Here is a 19,421-nt window from a genome sequence, read left to right on the forward strand (position 1 = left end):
AAGCTACCTCACGAGTTCTGGATCGGAATAGGAAGCCTATCCGAGGGAGTGATGCCAAAATCCCGCGGAACCGTTGTGAAATGCTGCGATCCAAGTGGAAGGAGTTCTTCCTCATGGCAGAGATGGAGGAAATGGCAGCACTTAAGGCAAAGGGGGTCATACGGGAGATTGCCAGTGAAGAGGTGCCAAATGAAGCCCTTCCGATCAAGACGATGTGGGTGTCTGCGGCGAAGACTGATCACCAAGGATTCGTGATCCGGTTCAAGGCGCGTATAGTGGCTTTGGGGAATTACGAACGTTCTGGTGTCGACTTTCGCGAGACGTTTGCCCCGGTGGCGAGGATGTCGACATTCCGGTTGCTGTTGGCACTGGCTGCGAAGCTCGGTTTGCACGTGTATGGTGGTGATATTAACACGGCATACTTGAACGCTTGGCTTCGAATTCGACAGTATTTGCGATCTATTGATGGGCACCGATGTGAAGTTAATGGGCATATGTACGTCGTTCTCAAAGCACTCTATGGCTGCGGCAGTCAGGAAGGGATTGGAATTCGGAACTGAACCAGTGGCTTCGTGAGCATGGCTACCAGCAGTCACTAACGGAACCATGCTTATACTACCGCTTCGATGGGGACACGATCATGTATGTGCTTGTCTATGTCGACGACATATTTGTCGCGACCAACAACGAGCAGTGCAAGAAGAACTTGTTCGAGGATCTGGACAGGGCGTATGGCATTAAGGACCAAGAACAGCTGAAGGAATATCTCGGGATCGAGGTAGATCAGACGGCAGAACATATCATGATTCGACAAAGCAAGTATGCGCGTGAAATCCTGGAAAAGTTTGGATACTCTGAGGTGCATGCAGTCGGAAATCCAATGGAGGTGAACGCTCGCCTGGCCCCCACTAATGACGAGGAAGAGGTGAACACCGAGTTCCCGTACAGAGAGGCCATAGGAATGCTCATGTACTTAACGACAAGTACGAGACCAGATCTGGCACCTGTGCTGAGCCAGTTGAGTCGCTTTGTGGCGCGTCCTTCGGCGAAACATGTCGGAACTGTGAAGAGAGTACTGCGCTATCTAGCTGGAACGGTTGACTATGGAATTATGTATACCAGACAACAACAAACAAGTGATGCAGTTCAGTTGCATGGATTTTGTGATAGTGATTGGGCAACTGACCCGGAGGAAAGGAAAATTACTACCGGATTTGTGTACGAACTGTCGGGTGGAGCTATTGCGTGGATGTCGTGCCGGCAATCGGTCATCGCGCTGTCCACGGCTGAGTCTGAATACGTGGCCGCGTGCGAGGCGACCATGGAAGCTCTTGCCATGAGGAACATTTTGCAGGAGATTCTTCCGTACAACTCGATCAAGTTGCAACTCGGCATTGACAATCAGACTGCGTACGTGATGGCTACGAACCCACGTACAGCCGTCGAACTCGGCATATTGAATTAAGATGGCACTATGTGCGCGAGCAAGTGGAGAGAGGAGCCATCAAGTTGCACAAGGTGAAGAGAGAGGACAATACCGCCGACTCGTTCACCAAACCTTTAGAGAAGAAACGTCTCAAGCGACTGCTGCAGGGCATTGGAGTTGGCGCTGCTGATTAAGTCGAAGAGTGATCTCCGAGAAGGGCGTGTTGGAATGCACATCTGGGACCTGGAAAGTTGAAGAGAAAAAGAAAGCTGAGAAGCTAGGAAGGCTTAGGAGCTGAGATATCAGGTCACTGTACGACAATGGGCTTGAACCCGTTGCCCAGTAAATGTTGGTAGGAGCCGATGAGGCAGGGCTCTAACGTTCAATGCATTGAGTATTCATTTTGAATCGCCACGCGTACGAGTGCGCCTGGAACCGGTACTGGTTCCAACAGTAAGACGTCCTAACATGTGTCTGTCGGGGATTTATTGTGGCATTGACTCTTGCGAGGCGACCAACAGATGTGTCAAGGTAGGTCTGGGATCACATATTAATAATACCTGTACACGCCATTTGTGTAGGCACCGCCGCTTGCCACCACTGCACGTACTCAAATAGTGAACTACTCATAGCCTAGAATATCCGTGCGGTTTACCTCCACTTTGTGAGAGTGTTTTGTTGTGAAGTCCTTGAGCTTGAGTAGGCAAAATTGAGCCTGAATGAGATTGAATGTTAGCTTGCTCGGGGTCGAGCACTACACATGCAGGTTGCTGCAGGGCCTGCAGCTCTCGACAGCCATCCATTCCAGCTAGTACAACGCGGACTTAATCGCAGCTTGAACTGCTACTTCCCAGTCTGCGCCAGCTCTTGCTTGGACCGTCGCTCAGCTAGGTCCCAAGTTGATCTTCAACTGAACAGAGAGTCCTCAGCTGTCCTTCAAAGGTTCTATCCATAGTACTATTGTATTCGTCGCAAGTCGTTAGACCAAAAGTTAGTCATCGGTTTTAATGATTCACAGCCCTAAAATTTATACAACACACAACGCTTACAGTTAGTTAGTGTATAGTAAAATTCACAACCATATCTGCGGAGTACACTAGATCAACGGTACCTATCTAAGATGATTCTTCATTCTTGGACTGTAAAGCCCTCCTGAGTCTTAATATCTATTATACGTTCCATTTGGGCCTGCGACTCATAAAAGTGCGCCACATTGGCTATCGAGTCCGAATATTATTCACGCACAAACAACGGGTCTGTCCAGGCGAGATTTTGAGTGTCGGAAAAATACTGCAAGAATCGGTCCATTGATTGCCAATTGCCAAATAAAACAATTGGTTCAATGAGTGAGCTGAATTATAGCAAGGCCAATGCGACGACGCAAGGGTGTCAATGAAAGCATGAGTGAGGAAGGCTGACTGTATTTAGCGAGCTCAGCTGGCGCATAACAAACGGCATATTTAGCTACTGTAATCTTGACAAAGGTTAATCTGGCGTGATGATAAGCTAATTACTAGTATTAATGTCCGAATACACGCAACACATTTCCCCACCCCATCCCAACTTTTATCTGAGACGACAGAATTCCACACCGTATTTCGCGGGCAGAGCAATTTGGAGGATCCTGGCAATGAATGCCAGGCTGGCACCTCGCTCATTCCACAACTCGAGCTGAAGAGCTGAAGTCACAGCCCGTCCTCCTCTCTGCTGCAGCCGCAACATATCAAGATCAAGCATGCAGCTCGCACGAATCCTGTTGTTGGTTGCCGCCATTTCAGCGAGCTGCAACGCGCTCTCTTCGACTGCCACTTCCGGACTGAAAATAACCTCGAAGATGGTGGTGCCCGACCAGTTGCGATCACTTGGTGCTGACCAAATGAGCGATAAGAGCAGCATGAGATTCCTGCAATCCAGGACGGTTGAGGAAGAGCGAGCGTGGGACATCAATAAGCTGGACGATATCTTGAACAATCCTGACGTGCGAAATGCCAAGTTTGAGAAATGGGTGGGCAAGAAATATAAGATGAAGGATATCACGACCAAAATCCAGGCCATCACCAGCGTGGACGAGAAGTACCTCAGAATCCCGCTGTTGTATGGTGTCCACAGTGGCCAGATTTCAAGCAAGATGCTGCCAAAGGTTCGCTACAAATGAAGCTAGTTTGAGGTGGATATCAAAATTTGGCTTCGCGTTGTATGATGTGTTCTTTCTTATTATCGATGATAGTCTATCACAAGTCCCTGAGTACGCTCGCTATATACAAACATCACTCAAGATCGAGCCAATTACCTTTGACGCATCTGAGTAAAGTGGGGTCTGTGTGTAAGAGCTCTCTCCCTTCCACCCGCAGTTCCGTCGCATCTTACGATGCTGCTACGTTTGGCATGGAACTGGTGGCATTAGCGAGCCATGCAATTTTACTTCCGAAGTAACTTCAGTAACCGGTAGGCGCACAGACTGGCTACCAGAGGCGTCGCCTCGTACGGATATTGTAGTCTCCATCAAACGGCTTGAAGAAACTAGCGAGGAGGCTCCGCCGTTCATGTTCGAATCCGCCGTGCCAAAGTGAACACGCTTTCAATGCAGCAAGAATCTTGCTGTGTGCGTAAGTTTACGAGACGAGTTGACGTCGATGTTGGAGACTGTGAAAGAAAAGTACTCGTCCATTAACTACTTCAGTAGTACATGGGAGTCGAGAGCACGGTGCTCATTCTCATGGTTGATGCAGAAGAGCTGGCAGTTGGTGTGCACGTCACGGGTGAGTACAGGCATCTTGGTGGACAGACCTTTCTTATTAAGGGCACCACATGCCCCCATTAAAGCCTGCCGGAATGGTATCGTTGATCACGAGGACGTCAACGTCATATGCCGAGTAGTTCTCAGCGTCAGACGCCTTCTCTTAGACGGACACTCCACTCTACTCGAAGTGGCGACACTGGATAGGAGAGTTGGCGTACTCCCTGAAGTTGTTGCCTTACGTGTACCAAGCAAAAACCAAAAAGTGAGGAATGCAGCCTGGTGCAAACATGGGCAGGATTGACCAGGGGAAGCTTACAATCTAAACTCTACCAACCAGTAACTTAGTCTACCACGTGCGCAACCAATCTTTGCTCAGATTGCCTTGTCCCGTGGTGTCGCAAGCGTTCTACAGCATGGGCGCACTGACAATGCAACACACATTTGCAATTTGACCGCTGGACAAAATCCAACGGGGGATCTCCAATCAAGAAACATCGCAAAATGGCGGATCCGTTCCCGTCGCTTCCTCGTCCAGTGCTCATCCACATCAGCGAGTATGCTGTCGACAACTTCACTCGGGCTTTGTACCCTCACAAGCGAACTCTGCCACTAAAGCTCCTCCAGAACCTGACCTTGGTGTGCAAATCGACCCACGAAATAGTCGACAAAATCACGGATTCCCTTCAGGGTGAAGTTTCTTATCTTGCATTGGAAGATTTTGCAGCCCCTGAAGACGCCGAGTATGCAATTGAGGAAATCAAAGCGTACGGAGCCCCCGTGCGTGATTTTCGCCTTCGACTGGGCCCCTACGAGCCAAGTCAAGGACCCTACGACCCGAGGCACTTCGAACTGAGACCAACCATATTAGGAGATGTGGAGGATCTAGACATTAACTGGAGCACCATGTTCGAGTCTATGCCGGGGCTCAAGAGACTGGACCTAACGATGGTGTCGATACTCAGTGAGCATCTCCCAGATATTCTGGAGGCTGCAACAGAGCACTGCCGGAACCTCGAAATCCTGATTCTGCCGAGAAAAATTGACTTCTTTGGGATTATACAAGGGCCAATTTTTGCTGAATATATGACTGCATTAGTTGTAGCACTGGAGAAATGGTACGTGGGAGGAAGCTGTGGAGGGCTGCGGTAGCTTTCAGTGCTGTCGTGTGACGAGGTGGATAATGCATCGCGCAGCACGCAGTTGGTCGAGGCAGTGATCCGCTTCTGCCCGAGAATTGAGTACGTGAACGGGTTTCAGCAGGCACTGGATCCCGATGCTGAAGATTGCTCAGATATGTGGTCGATTTCGCTGGAGACGTGGCAGGCTTTCAATGCTTCTTGCACGTCGTTGCGTGCATTTAGCTGGACGCTTGTTCCATTCGGTGACTTGTTTTTTCAAGTTTTTGGGGAACACAGAAAGCCTCAGCTGGAGGCGCTTTCTCTCACAGCTAACATGAGCTGGAAATACGAGCACTACCTGCGCGAGTTTCCTGGTTCAATTGTGCGTGTTGACGAGTTCGATCCTCACCCAGGATATGGTGTATCAGCGCGTGACGTCGGTGCCGCCCTTAGGGGATGTCCAGCACTGTCAAAGTTATCCATTCTGATTGATCATGAAACCAACGAGGAATCGGACGAGCGATACGTAGACCCATTTGTCTATGGGGATGATTTTTGGGAAGCTGTGGTTTCTTCGTGTCCGCTGTTGGAGTTCATTCAAATGGTGGACACTTCAGTAAATCGACTCGACAATATAAGGCCCATCGACACGTTGACAGGGCGCGCTCTTGTTGCTCTCGCAAGGCTCAAGTGGTTGAGCCAGTGTGAGCTGGATCCTGCACGACCGAGTGGCCAGGAAATCTTTGAGTATCTACGATTGGTATCGAAAAATGAGGGTATTGTCAGCGAACGAGTGCTTGACATCATTATTGGAGGCCACCACAGTAGCCGACTCGCAACGTTCTACGCAACCATTGTGACGCTGCTCAAACTGTTATCGGAGACCCGTGAGGACTCCCTTGGCGCAGCTTCCTGCCCAACTAAACCTGTTCTGCACATCTCAAACCCGTACGAGTCGAGAGTGAGAGCAAGTTGGTGCGAGGGTTACATGCGTGACGAGTTGAAGCCACTGCTCTCGTCCGTTAAAGGGATGCACCCTTCGATAACATTGCGAGTGGTTATCTTCGGACGTAATGGGAACAAATTCACCCGAATCAGCCAACTTACACTTAGCTGGCGTCCTGAACGTGGAGATCACGGACTCTTCTCTGACATCAGCCAAGAAATATTGTGTCGTGATTCGGACAGTGATGTGAGCATTTACAGTGCTAGCGACAACGAGGACGAGAACATGAGTGAAGACGAAGAAAGAAACATCGAAATGTGAATTGATTCCGCAAGGCTATCGGATAGCCCGCCTCAAACATCAAACGAAAAAAAACAACCACTTTTAGGTACTTTTTTACACATACCGGTAGTTGGTTTTTCAGATTAAAGATACCTAGCACGGACACTGAAGGGCATCCACTGTGTTATGGCCCGATTGTTTGGGTGAGGTCTTTCAAAGAGTCCCCAAACCAAATCCAACGAGTTCCTCTTTTTTTCTCCCCTAGAACGTGATCTGGAGTTTACAATCTGCAACTTACACGAGACTTGGCACCTCTCGTACGGCAGTCACCCTAGTAAAGGAGAGCTGAAGAATATCGCATGGGTATCGAAAAGTGCGTTGGAGTCGATTCGCGGCATTGACAGGCCTTGCGAGCTGCTACATTTTGTGAAACCGACTAATTTCGCGATAGCTGATGACGCCGAAGCTGTATCGTATAGTGAAGACACGAGGCCAATTCATGCGTGCTACCGCTTACACCACGAAATGTCAGTCATCAAGATTAACTGAGACCTGATCTTTCTCAAGAGACTGGAGCTAGTGACACTACTCAGCTGGCATATCCCGGAGATATTAAAGGGTGCGTCAAGTACTCACACGACATCTTCCTCGCATGAGTAACAAGGCATTTCTAATGTGGTCAAGATTTCAAAGTGATACTCATTGCTTTGGAGAGGCGGTAAAGCAGCTAACAGCAAAAACACGCAATTTTTACTGGGAACATCATATCGCGTATCTGGAGCGAAGGACTTTGCTACGAATACAGAGTGATTGATCTATGGCCGAAGGACATCTACATGTAACGTTAGTTGCTTTTTGAGTCTCCTACATTTTATGCCGAGATAGTAATGTTATATCCGAGATCAGCGAGGAATCGCTCGGAGTGGCGAAATGCCGCGCAAATTCGGTTGTGCATCTTTCCAACACGTACGAATCAAGAGTGGATCGGAGGTGCTTGTTAGATCGGAAAGAAGACGACGGAGACCGTGGGGTCCATCGTGATGCAGGCATGTAGGAACATAGTAGCGATGACGAGGCCAAAGAAAGAGTCGAAGGCAGTATGATTTACGTATCTGGAGGGTCATGGCGTGGTTCATAAGTTACGACAATGACTCATTCTCACCTTGATTTTCTTCTGTTCATCGTCAATGCAGTTGTTTTTTGCTCAAAATTTGAGGTCAATGTTTTTTTAAAGTTACGTGTACTCATTTGACATGGCAAGCGAAATGCTACAAGCTCTAAGCAGAACCCAAATGCAACTTTGTATTGTCTATCTATCGTTGGGAGAGCAGGTCATTGATTAATAGCTCCAGTTATATTAGAGTAGACACTCAAACCACTTTACTGGCATCTTGGCTGGATTCAAGAGAGCGTCACCGTGCAGAAATTGCATGTCGTAGTGATTGAGCTTCGTCTTATAGAAGCGATCATTCCACTTGTTGCCGAACTTGGTCTCTGGAAAACCAGCAGAGCAACTACGAAATTCTACCATACCATCGTTTTGGAAAGAATGGTGGGGGACCACGAAGCCTAGTACCCAGAACTCCAACTGGTCTGACGAAAGCAAACCTGAAAATCCGTTGCTGCACATAAGCGCATACACATTCGATCGATAGACCTTTTGGGCTGCCTTGTACGCCGCATTCATGGCTGAAGAGCTATGGTTCTCACCCTCGTACGCCAAACCTTTTAACGCAGTGGTAGGGGGGCATCTTCCACTGTTTTTCACCATCGATTTCATGACGTAGTTGGCTTTTGAGTGAGCTGAACACATGTCTTGGACATAATTGGAAGCCATACTTCCTCGCATTGGTCCTGCTAAACCCACCCAAGTCGTACTGGAATCGAGACGGCACTTCCCCGTGGCAATCGCACCACTAAGCATTAGGTTCCCCATCGAGTGCGTAACGATGATCGTATCAGCGATTACCGTCTTCGTACTTGTTTCACTCACGGCTAGAGCTCGCTCACACACTTTATATTGCAGTGCGTCGCTCGTCCACGTATTGTTCACAGTATTGAGCACCGAGTACTTGACGGATGAACAACACGGCGCGTGCTCCGTCATATTCGGCCAATACGACGGCAGTGAGTCCTGGTTCTCGGGCTCCGCTGTAGTGCTTCCCATTCCGTGAATAAATATGCATGGGCGTGGCGTTGACTTGCACGAACAACTCTCCCACGGAAGACTTACTTCAGCTCTCAGCCTCCTGCTACTGCTCACGGGAACAGATTCTCCTGTAAGAAATGCTTCTCCAACTGCTGTAATGGACGTTGCCGATGCTGAAGACGTGCATTTCTCGTTCGAACTCAAGATTGGAGCCGCAATATCCACGTGGCTGCTCAGATAATCCACCTCGATGTCCAAATCGCTGCCGTACATTGAAAACCCGTACGAGCCCGAAGCGCACAATCCGAAGCTGATACTGTTGACCGAGAGCTGGAATAAATTTCCATCAGGACAATCGATCCCATTTCTTGAGAGGCTTGACACGGGAGTGGCTGTGTTGACTGCCGCCACAATGGCGTTGATCGGTGGAATAGTGTCCGACTCAGTGTGTAAACACCTTACCGACGGGGACCTTCCACCCTCGATAGACCTGCTGAGGTACGCGATGCCGTCGACGAAAGTGTAGTTATAAGTTGCAGATTCTTCCTCGAAGTGTCCAAATGCGTCGTACAGCACTTGGCCGCCATCTTTTGACGTGACGGGATTCGCGTACATGAAGAAATCCGACTGCCCAAACACGCCCATGGCCTTGCGCTTGAGCTTGAAATGGAATCGCAGAGCTGGCCATTCCGTCGTATTATTCCGAAGACTGCGATGGTGCTGATCGGTAGGTAGCCCAGTCTCCAGGGCGAATACGGTCTGGACCACAAGTGCCGAAAACACGGCAGCCATACACAAGTGCGACCCCATCCCCACGCGTGAAAATCTACAATGGGACTGCAGCGTTTGTGATCTGGCGGCAGCTCTCACTCGCCAGTGGAGGGCCGATGAGACGGTATTCATCGTGCAAATGTTGACTTCACACGGTACTGAAGTGTTTGGTACCGGTATGCGCATTTTCCCGTTCTGCAATCCTGCAAAGCTGCATGTAATGCTCGCTTTGGCTGTTTAACCTACATTGACTTGTCGGATTGTCCATTCTGTATATTTCCCATCAATGTACAATCTTCTGCTTTGCCGGGGCGTTCGTGACGCATCAACATGGCTACACGAACCATAAACGAAAACCCAAGCAGCGATTCTGAGCAAGCTGCCTTCTCAACGCCTCAAGCTCAGCTTCTGATGAGCGACCAAAGTTGGTTCTGCGATGAGAAGGGCCGTCCTCCTTTCAGACTCTGCCGTCAAGTGGCTCGTTTGGGTGTAGTACAGTTGTGCCGTCTTGGACAGACCAGTAGGTGACAAAGCCGACGGGCTGTTGCTTCTAGACGACAAAGTGGCGAAGAACTTCTCCTTCCCGGTATCGAGCGTGGAGGTGGTCGAGAAGAGAGCTGCACACCATTCAACACTTCACAAGAGCACGGCTGCATTCTGCTCGCTCAGCCCAGCCTACCGTCGTTTCGATGCTTCTCGAGATTCTCTGGGCGGCCCACTTGTACAGTACACGTAGTAATTCAAAGTTGACGGCCACACTCGGAGGATCCTGATGCCGTAAATCACGGCAGACATACTATCAGAGCGACGAGATGCGACAAAGTGTCTGCAGCTTGCTCGATCAGATCAGGTCGTGCAGTCTATTATATCCGACGACGGAATTGACTACAGATCATCCTGTCCTAACTAATAGTTGCCGTGGACCAGACCACTATCAGATATAGCAATAATATCAGATAGAGGAGGACGGGTAAGAACGCGAGGATGGTGTCCTCTTTATTTGGCTTCTATACCTCGCGAATAGCTCCGTTAAATGCTCATTTGGTATTTTACCATGGGGAGGAAGACAAAGCACGTCGGCAACCTTACGTTTGACCACAAGAAGAAGATCTGTCTGTGGAAACGCGATTCTCCGTCCTTAACGCAGGAGCAACTAGCTGAAAAGGCGCAGCGTGAGTTCGCGCTTGTGAAGCAGCCTGTTCAAGGCACCATATCAGCGATCCTCAAGCAAAGTGACCGCTTCCTGAAAGTTCGGGATGAAGATCGCGAGACCAGGCGTGCTAGGCCGCTGAACTTTCCAGAGCTGGACGAGGCGCTTGCTAACTGGGTGTTGCATTGCCAGGCTCGCCGCATCATGCTTGATGGCAACATGGTTAAAGCAAAGGGATTGCGTCTCCTGGAGAAGCTAGAAATCGCTGAGGACCAGCGAATTGGATTCTCAAATGGGTGGCTTCAATCATTTCAAAACCGACATGGTTTTAAGAGCTTTCGTGTGCATGGTGAGAGTGGATCAGTTGACACCTCCTCGATTCCTGATCAAATCAAGCGCCTCCGGGATGTTGTCAAGCCTTTCGCGCTGGCTGATGTGTACAATTTTGATGAGTCGGGACTGTTCTACAAGTTGTGTCCTGATAAAACCATCGCAGCCCGTCAAATCGAAGGTGCCAAAAAAAGCAAGACTCGGATTACTGTGGCACTTGCGTGCAATGCTGATGGCTCCGACATGCGCGAACCATTCTTCATCGGGCATGCCAATAAACCAAGATGCTTCAAGAAAAAAACTGGTGAACAACTGGGCTTCCAGTACCGCAACAACAAAAAGGCGTGGATGACTGCCGTGCTGTTTCGTGAGTGGCTGCAAGCTTTTGATAACGACATGGAGAACCAAATGCGCAAAGTGCTGTTGCTGCTCGATAATGCGTCGTCGCATATCATAACGGAACTGGAGCTTCGCGGCGTTTCCGTTCATTTCTTACCCCCCAACACTACCTCCAAGTTGCAACCATTGGATGCAGGAATAATTGCTGCACTAAAAAGACGCTACCGTCACCGCCAGCTACAACATGCCCTCGATAAAGAAGAGGAAGGCGTCGACAGGGACATTTACGCAGTGGATCAATTGCTGGCAATGAAGTGGGTAAAGTCATGCTGGAGAGAAATCAAGGGGGATCTTGTCCTCAACTGCTTTCGCCACACAAAGTTGATACTTGGACGATCGTCTTCGCGTCGTTCCTGCCGGGAGACTGACGAACTGATTGCTGGTGAAATTGTGTCGTGCATGCAGCGTTTGCGAATTCGTGACCCGATGCAGATTGACGAATTTATCTGCAACCCCGCCGAGGACAACACTGAAATAGAAACAGTCACCGACATGGAGCTATTGGACGAGTCATCAGATGCATTCTTCATCGAAATGTCATCTGGGGAGCCACTGCAGGAAGATGAGAGTCACGACGACGACCTGAATGTCGAGGGTGATTCGTATGAAGAAAACACTGAGCAAAAAGTGAGCGCAGTGCGCAGTGTTATCTTCATGCTTGCTGATCATCCAGACTTGGAAGACAAACTCATGAGAGATCTTCGCTCCCTTCAAAGCCGAATGCGGGAGCAGCTCAGACTGGAGAAGGAGGAATCGATGAAACAGACTTCAATCACCAGATTCTTCATGGCCAGTAGCCAGTAAAGGGCTCAAGAAGGGACTTCTAGATGCGCCTTAACCATAATATTGCTCATCAATTTTCGGTCGATGTGATATCAAGTTTAACATTTGACAGGGATATCAGCTGTCTGTATACTACTGACTGGGAACGAAGTCGGTGGATTGAAACCATATCATTTATAACAGGATATCAGCGATGAGAGGGACCAATTAGGACAGGATGATCTGTACAACTGTTTGTCACCATACTCATGCCGCGGCTGGTTCACGGCTCCGACACCCACTCGGACGCCAGCTGGATCTGCGTCAACTTCCAGTAGCGACAAGCATCGTGTACTCACTACGAACCCAGGTGCTGCGACGATGTATTGCGATATGGACGACGAAAGTTGCCGATTTTCCGTGGAGTAAAACTTCTCGAGCGGCTGTGCAAGTTTCTATTGATTTGAACACCCAACTGCAGGGCAACAATGGGCGGAAATTTGTCGCCATTCAACTGAAGATGTGGGGCATTGGCTCACTACAATCGACGGCACGGAGCAGCCGCAAGAGGGTCCAGTGTGACCGTTAGGGGAAGTGAACTTCACCTGCGCGTGGCACGAAGAAGTTCGCACCACCGCGAGACGCGATTAGGGCATCCAGTGGTTACGGGTACTAGCTGGCGTTAGACAAACTAATAGTAAATGACATTAATGTACCTCACTTGGAAATCAAAAGTATCTTTTGATGACCGCACGATCCTAGTTTTTCTGGGGTTTAAGCCACGCTGGTTGCACCTCCTAAAAAACCAGTCTTCGAGCGTAAACATTGGAACCATTTCACAGGCATCTTCGCCTTATTCAATGGCGCGTCCAGCTTCGTCCGGTAGAAGCGATGGTTGTAGTTATCGCCAAACCTTGCCAATTCAAGTCCTGTAGCACAATTCTGACCCCCCCATTTTGCTGGGATTTGTGCGGTATAAAGTGGCCTAGCACATGACCCACCTTGGTTCGAGAACACGGAGTACGCAACACAAGGGGATGTTGCAGCTGACTGCCAAAAGGGTTGCCGGCGCAGACCGGGGAGACGCAAGTTTGGACCGGAAGATAAGCTAGTCGTCAGCTGAAGGATGTAGGTATAGGAAGTCGTTAACTTAGCTAAGTGGCATCAATGTACCTCACTGAAAACGAAACGAGATTCGCGTCCTCAAGGCAATGAAATCCATTATGAGTGGCCCGTCAACAAACAAAGCAGGAAACATAGCGCCCAACAAAGTCACGGATCGATTTGCACGTTCTCAATTCGCTTATCGAACGTTGTTGTCATTGCCTGAGCTCGACGCCCGTCTGGATAAGTTTTGCTTGCAGATTCGGTGTACTCCACTACAATCGCAATATCCATATTGCACACATCCAATTCGAACTTGTCGAAAATGTGGTCCATTTGAAATACTTAGTGGCATTTGAGCACTTATCCCACTTTCTACTACTTTGAAGTACTTCAAGTATTGTCTAAACTACAATAGACATTCAAACCACTTGACAGGCATTTTTGCCTTGTCGAACATTGCGTCGCCTTCCCGGAAGGTCATATCGTAGTGATTTAGCCTCGTTCTGTAGAAGCGACTCTGCCACGTGTCTCCAAACTTTGATGCAGGAATTCCTCCAGCACAACTCTCAAACTCAACCATACCATCGTTCGCTTCTGACTTGAAATCGACCAAATTGTGCATGAGCCAAAACTTCGCCTTGAATATAGAGATTAGCCCCGAAACACTCACGCCGCACATTAGGGCAGATACTTGCGCCTGGTAAACCTTTTGAGCCGCTGCAAAAGCTGCATTGAGCTTTGCAGAACTGTAAAATCCATCCTCATTGGACAAGGACTTCACTGCAGGCTTCACAGGACACATGCCAATAATGTCTGTGTAGGTCTGGATAATGTAATTCGACGCATGACCACACGAATCCTGTATGAAGTCCGATGCCATACTTCCACTCATGGGCCCTGCCGACCCCACCCAAGTTGCACTGGAGTCAAGTCTGCACTTTTTCGTAGCGATCGCTCCAGCCAGAATCAAACTCCCCATGGAATGAGTGACAATGATCGTATCTGCGACTTTAGAACCCACGCTCGACTTGCTGACCGCAAGAATCCGGTCACACACTTTTTCCTGCAGGCTGGCGCTCGTCCACGCGTTGTTTTCAGTATCCAAAAGTGCAAATTTCATCGTCGAGCAGCACGGTGCGTGGTTTGCCAAGTCATCCCCCCAGTAATCGTCGAAGGCGTCTTGATTCTCTGGCTCTTCAGTTTTGACGCCCAAGCCGTGAATGAAAATGCATGGGCGTGGCGTCGACTTACACGCGCAAGAATCCGAATCGCTCCACGAAAAATCAACAGCAGCTTCGAGAGTTCTCGAATCTCCAGGATTAAATCCTGTCCCAGAAAGCAAAGCGGTTCCAACCGGGGACAGTAAACTCGAAGCCGCTGTCCTGCATTCAGATTTCGTCGTCGTGGATGGTACAGCTACTGGGATATCCACACGATCTCGCAGATACTCGACAGTGATATCGATGTCACTACTTTGCATCGTAAAACCTGATGACCCAAGTGCACACACTGCAAAATCGACGCCATTCACTGAAACCTTGTACAGATTGGTCGACGAGCACTGGATATCGGTCCCGGCGCTTGGAATAAGTCTTGCCTCATTAAGCGCAGCGACGATAATGTTAATCGGCGGGAATATTTCGGACTCGGACTCCAAGCATTTTACCACTGGAACACTGGCGCTCGAATCTCCCACGATGCTTGTCGACAGGTACGCGACGCCACCCACCAGCGTGTAGTTGTACAAAGGCGAGAAGGTAGCGAAGACGTCGTACAAAATGTTAGACTCATTATCCAGCAGGACCGGATTGGCGGCCATATCGAAGTTCTTCTGGCCGTAGATGTTAACGGAGCTGCGCTTGAGTGTGAAGTGGAATATGAGGGACGGCCAATCTGTCGTCGGCTTATGCTGGTGGTTCAGCTGCTGTGGCACGGACAGTCTGCTGTCCTGGGTCGCTGTAGCGAGTACAAACAAGGTCGTGAAGACCGTGGAGAACAAGGTAGATAGAGCCATCTCGCTACAGGCTGCTAATTGCTGTTCTGTTAAAATAAAAAAAAGCGAAATGAACAGCGGTGTTGTCGATTGCCACCGGGCGTTGTCATTTCTTTACAAAGCTCTCTCAGCTCGGATAGACAACAGCTCAACCGCTGTTGTCAACAGTGTTGACGTGAAGGCGCCCAGTTTTATGAACGAACTAATATGATGAATTGCTGCTCTGTGCGATAACTATTATAATGGATCAAACTTGCACCAGACGAACGGTTTTGTTTCGACTTACCATGCCTACTGCCTGTATTAGTCTTTCGGAGGCATTTTCAAATCGTTAAAGTAGGCAGCACATCAGCTCCGCCGGTCGTCGACCCCGACGAGGCAACGTCGGTGATTGGGCAAGATCGGCCTTGCATTGGAACACGTTGAGCTCAAACCTTTTTGCCAAACCAGCAATTTGACTCCAGGTCTCCCCGGTTTAGTCTCGAAATATTCGAGTTTGACCATTTCGGTCATGAAGCCCGACAATCCCACCGTTCTGCATTTGGACAGCGCCAGCAAACATGAGTGAAGTCAAACTCCTCAAGATGGACCACTAGCCGTGAATAAAAGCGCTGTATGTACACAGCACGGGCTACGTGTACTGTAGCGCAGGAAGCGTTGTTGGTTTGCTTGAAATGGAAAAGTGAGATTGCTGTTAGCACTGAAACGCACTACAGGAGAGGCAATACCGTCCGCAATCAACGTCAAGTAATATATGGATCCCGTAATTTACCGTCCCGTAATCTGTTAATAACGGGAAATACCACAATAAACGCAATGCAGATGCATTACAGAACGGCATTGTCGTATTAGTAGTTAAGTCCTTTCGGTTGCGAGTCGCTCTCTCATGTTTTCGGCAATTTGGTCGATCGATTCCATGGATGATCGCTGGTTTTAGCCTGACACAGACTATTACCGATTCCAATGTTGTGCCTACCAAGCACTTGCGATATTAGCAACATTATCAGTTGCAGCTGAACAATCCACGCGTCACATTTGACTTCAATCACTGGTCGCAAAAAATATGCTTTTTGTTATGCTACCCACACAGCGTGCAACATAACCAACTGTCGATCCAGGTTGACAACCTCCAGTCTCCTAAATGCCATCGCCACTCAAGAAAACTCGGGCCAAGCCGCAGTCCAGTCCAATTACTCTCTCGCTTTTGTCCCTGCCCGCTCCCGTTCGACTTGACGTCGGACGTGGTTCCCTCCGTCAATTTGTACCAGCTCCACAAAGTGGCGCCAGTGTGCAGAACCTCGTTGCAATTGGTGCGCAATGTGGTCGCCGACCGCCGCGCGGCCACTTTAACGTTGGGCTCGGAGGACTCCATGACCCAAAACGACATCCCTTCAATGTACCAATTAGCGGAGACCCAGGGTGCCGACGTGCACGACTTGCGTCTGAGTTTGGGCAGCGGATACAGAAGCTACTTCGATCCGCAACCATCGTTTCTGGACCAGTCCGACGTGGATTGGGTCCGGGTTTCTGGGGATTTGCTCAATTTGAGCCGCCATGTTCCCGGAATTTTGGAATCTGCTTCGAAAAATTGTCCAAAGTTGGAAGGAAATTACAGTCCGATGGATGGTGCTCCAATTGAAAAGTTGATGACGACGTTGTACGCTGTCATGGAGAGGTGGTATGAGAGTGGAAATGGACTGCGACAATTGACGGTACCGACGAGAAACGAGGTGAAGAGATTTCGCGGCAGCACCGAGTTTCTGGAAGCGGTGATGAAGTTTTGTCCTCAAGCCGAGTACTTGGATGGATGGAAGAAGGTCGTTTCGTATAGAGACGCTCAGTGCGAGGAGATGTGGGTAGTTTCATTGGACACATGGGCGGCGTTCAATGCCAAATGCACAAATGTGAGGACCTTCAGTTGGGCTGTGGTACCGTTTGCCGAACCTTTCATCCGAGTGTTTGGAGACCACGTCAAGCCGAAGCTGGAGACGCTGTCGCTTTCTGCGAACAGGTTAGTGGGACTGCGAACGGTGCTTGCGCGAGTGCAACGGCTAGATCGTGAGGCCTCCTGTGAATGACGATGATGAGGACGATGTGGTCAATGGTGAAGCAGCCGACGAACCAGGCTACGGCTTACTTACCACAGAGCTTAGTACGGCCCTAAGGGCGCGTCCTGCTCTGAAAACTTTGTCCATACGAGTAGTGCTACCTTACTGTATGGACCTCCTGCAAGAAATGTTTTCACCAAAAGTAAGCACCAAAAATCCAGATACTTCAGCGTGTAAGGCTTCAAGTGTTGGAAAGAGTAAGATGTGGATGTACATGACTATGCTATAAAAAAAACAATACAGCAACACTACCTTTTCAGCTACAGCAGACACTCAAACCACTTGACAGGCATCTTCGCTTCACTAAGAAGCCCATCGCCATACAGGAATTCACTGTCGTAATGATTCAACTTGGTCCTGTAAAAGGGAGATCTCCAGGTGTCGCCGAAGTTGGAGGCTGGAATCCCGGCGGCACAGCTTTGAAACTCCACCATACCGTCGTTGTCGCTAGATTTGTGGGGAACTGTTGCGCCTAGCACCCAGAACTCCGCTTGATACCTGGATACTAGTCCGGAGTATCCTATACTGCACATTAGAGCGGACACATTGGCTGTATAAGCTTCTTGGGCTGCTGTGTAGGCTGCATTGAGCTCCGTCGAGGCGTATCTCTCGCCCTGGTACGCTAGAGACACAAGAGCTGTCGTTGGAGGACACTTTCCGGTGATATCTGCGACTTGCTCCAGGAGATTGTTGGTATCGCCTGCACACGAGGCTTGGACGAAGTCTGAACCCATGCTTCCTTTCATTGGACCGGCCATTCCTACCCAGGTGGAGCTCGAATCTAAGCTGCATTTTCCAGACGCGATTCCTCCAGCCAACAACAAGTTACCCATCGAATGCGTAACTAAGATGGTGTCCGTGATAACGGATTCCGTGCTGGTTTCGCTGACTGCTAGAGCTCGATCGCAGACTTTTTGTTGCTGTGTGTCATTGTTCCAAGCATTATTTACCGTGTCCAAGACCGTGAACTTCATCGACGAGCAGCACGGCGCGTGGTCGGTCAAATTGCCCCAGTAGTACAAAAAGGAGTCAACATTCTCAGGCTCCTCCTTATCAATGCCCATACCATGGATGAAGATACACGGACGAGGAGTCGACTTGCACGAACAGCCATGCTTGTCAGGATGATCGCCCGAACGGCTTTCTGAATGTTGAGATGAATCCTCGGAATCATCCGACCAGAACGTAAAGTCAAACTCGGCTTTCAGATTCCTTTCACTGCTGGAAAGGAGCTGTCCCGTGAGAAGTGACTTTCCAACCGACGTCACTGAGCTCGGTGATACCGTCGTCTTGCACTCGGCGGAAACCTCATCACGTGGCAGAATCTCCACTTGGGTGTCCAGATACTCCACTTCAATGTTCATGTCGTCTCCGTAAAGCTGTAGATCGTCGAGTCTAGACGCGCATAAAGAGAAGTCGATGCCATTAATCAGCACCTCGAACAAACTTCCGGTCGTACAACCAGTTGCGTCACTGCCACTCGCGGCCATCGCAGTCGCTTCATTTATCCCAGTCACAATAGAGTTAATCGGCGGCACAATGTCCGATTCCGAGTCCAGGCACGACACCGTCGGGGTGGCGGTAGAATCATCCAGAGAACTCCTTGACATGAAGGCAACTCCGTCGACTAGTGTGTAGTTGTGGATCGTTTGGCCTTGTTGAAACGTGGCGAATACTTCGTAGAGCACCTTGTCCCCATTGTCCGACACAACGGGGTTGGCGAGCATGGAGAAGTCCGAATTCCCGTAGATGTTCATGGAACTGCGCTTGAGTGTAAAGTTGAATCGTAGAGCTGGCCAGTCGGTTGCCTCGGTCTGTAGCTCACGAAAGCGACGATCACCATTTTGCTGAGCTGGTATTGCCTTGATCAGCGCAAGAAATACTACGAAGCACAGGTAAACGAGTAGTTGAGAGGAAGGCATCTCGCTGCAGGTTGGCAGCAGCAAGAAAACTCTTGATTCCAGCGAAAAAACTCTAATGAGCCGTGAATCCTACAGGTCACCATGTTCGAGTTTCGTGTAGCGTGGCGGAAAGTCCACTTCCCCATCATTGATGGCGATCGCTAATGATTGCTGAGGCACATTGGTACTCATGTACCGATACATTGTACTTCGGTTTACTATGGGCTCACCTCACCATC

At 49.4% G+C, this 19,421-nt stretch overlaps 2 protein-coding genes across 2 annotated transcripts; both read left to right on the forward strand.

Annotated features, from left to right (window-relative positions):
* Nucleotides 1-3,260: 3,260 nt before the first annotated feature.
* On the forward strand, nucleotides 3,261-3,581 carry KRP23_10087 (uncharacterized protein; the record flags this gene model as incomplete). Its single annotated transcript, XM_067895726.1, has 1 exon — nucleotides 3,261-3,581. The coding sequence occupies one exon, from the start codon at nucleotides 3,261-3,263 to the stop codon at nucleotides 3,579-3,581; it is 321 nt and encodes a 106-aa protein (XP_067741917.1).
* Nucleotides 3,582-4,667: 1,086 nt separating this feature from the next.
* On the forward strand, nucleotides 4,668-5,315 carry KRP23_10088 (uncharacterized protein; the record flags this gene model as incomplete). The annotated part of the gene is made up of 1 exon (XM_067895727.1): nucleotides 4,668-5,315. The coding sequence occupies one exon, from the start codon at nucleotides 4,668-4,670 to the stop codon at nucleotides 5,313-5,315; it is 648 nt and encodes a 215-aa protein (XP_067741918.1).
* Between the last annotated feature and the right edge of the window lie 14,106 nt (nucleotides 5,316-19,421).

Source organism: Phytophthora ramorum (genome assembly GCF_020800215.1).
Source record: "Phytophthora ramorum isolate Pr-102 chromosome Unknown Phyram_PR-102_s0009, whole genome shotgun sequence".
NCBI lineage: Eukaryota > Oomycota > Peronosporomycetes > Peronosporales > Peronosporaceae > Phytophthora > Phytophthora ramorum.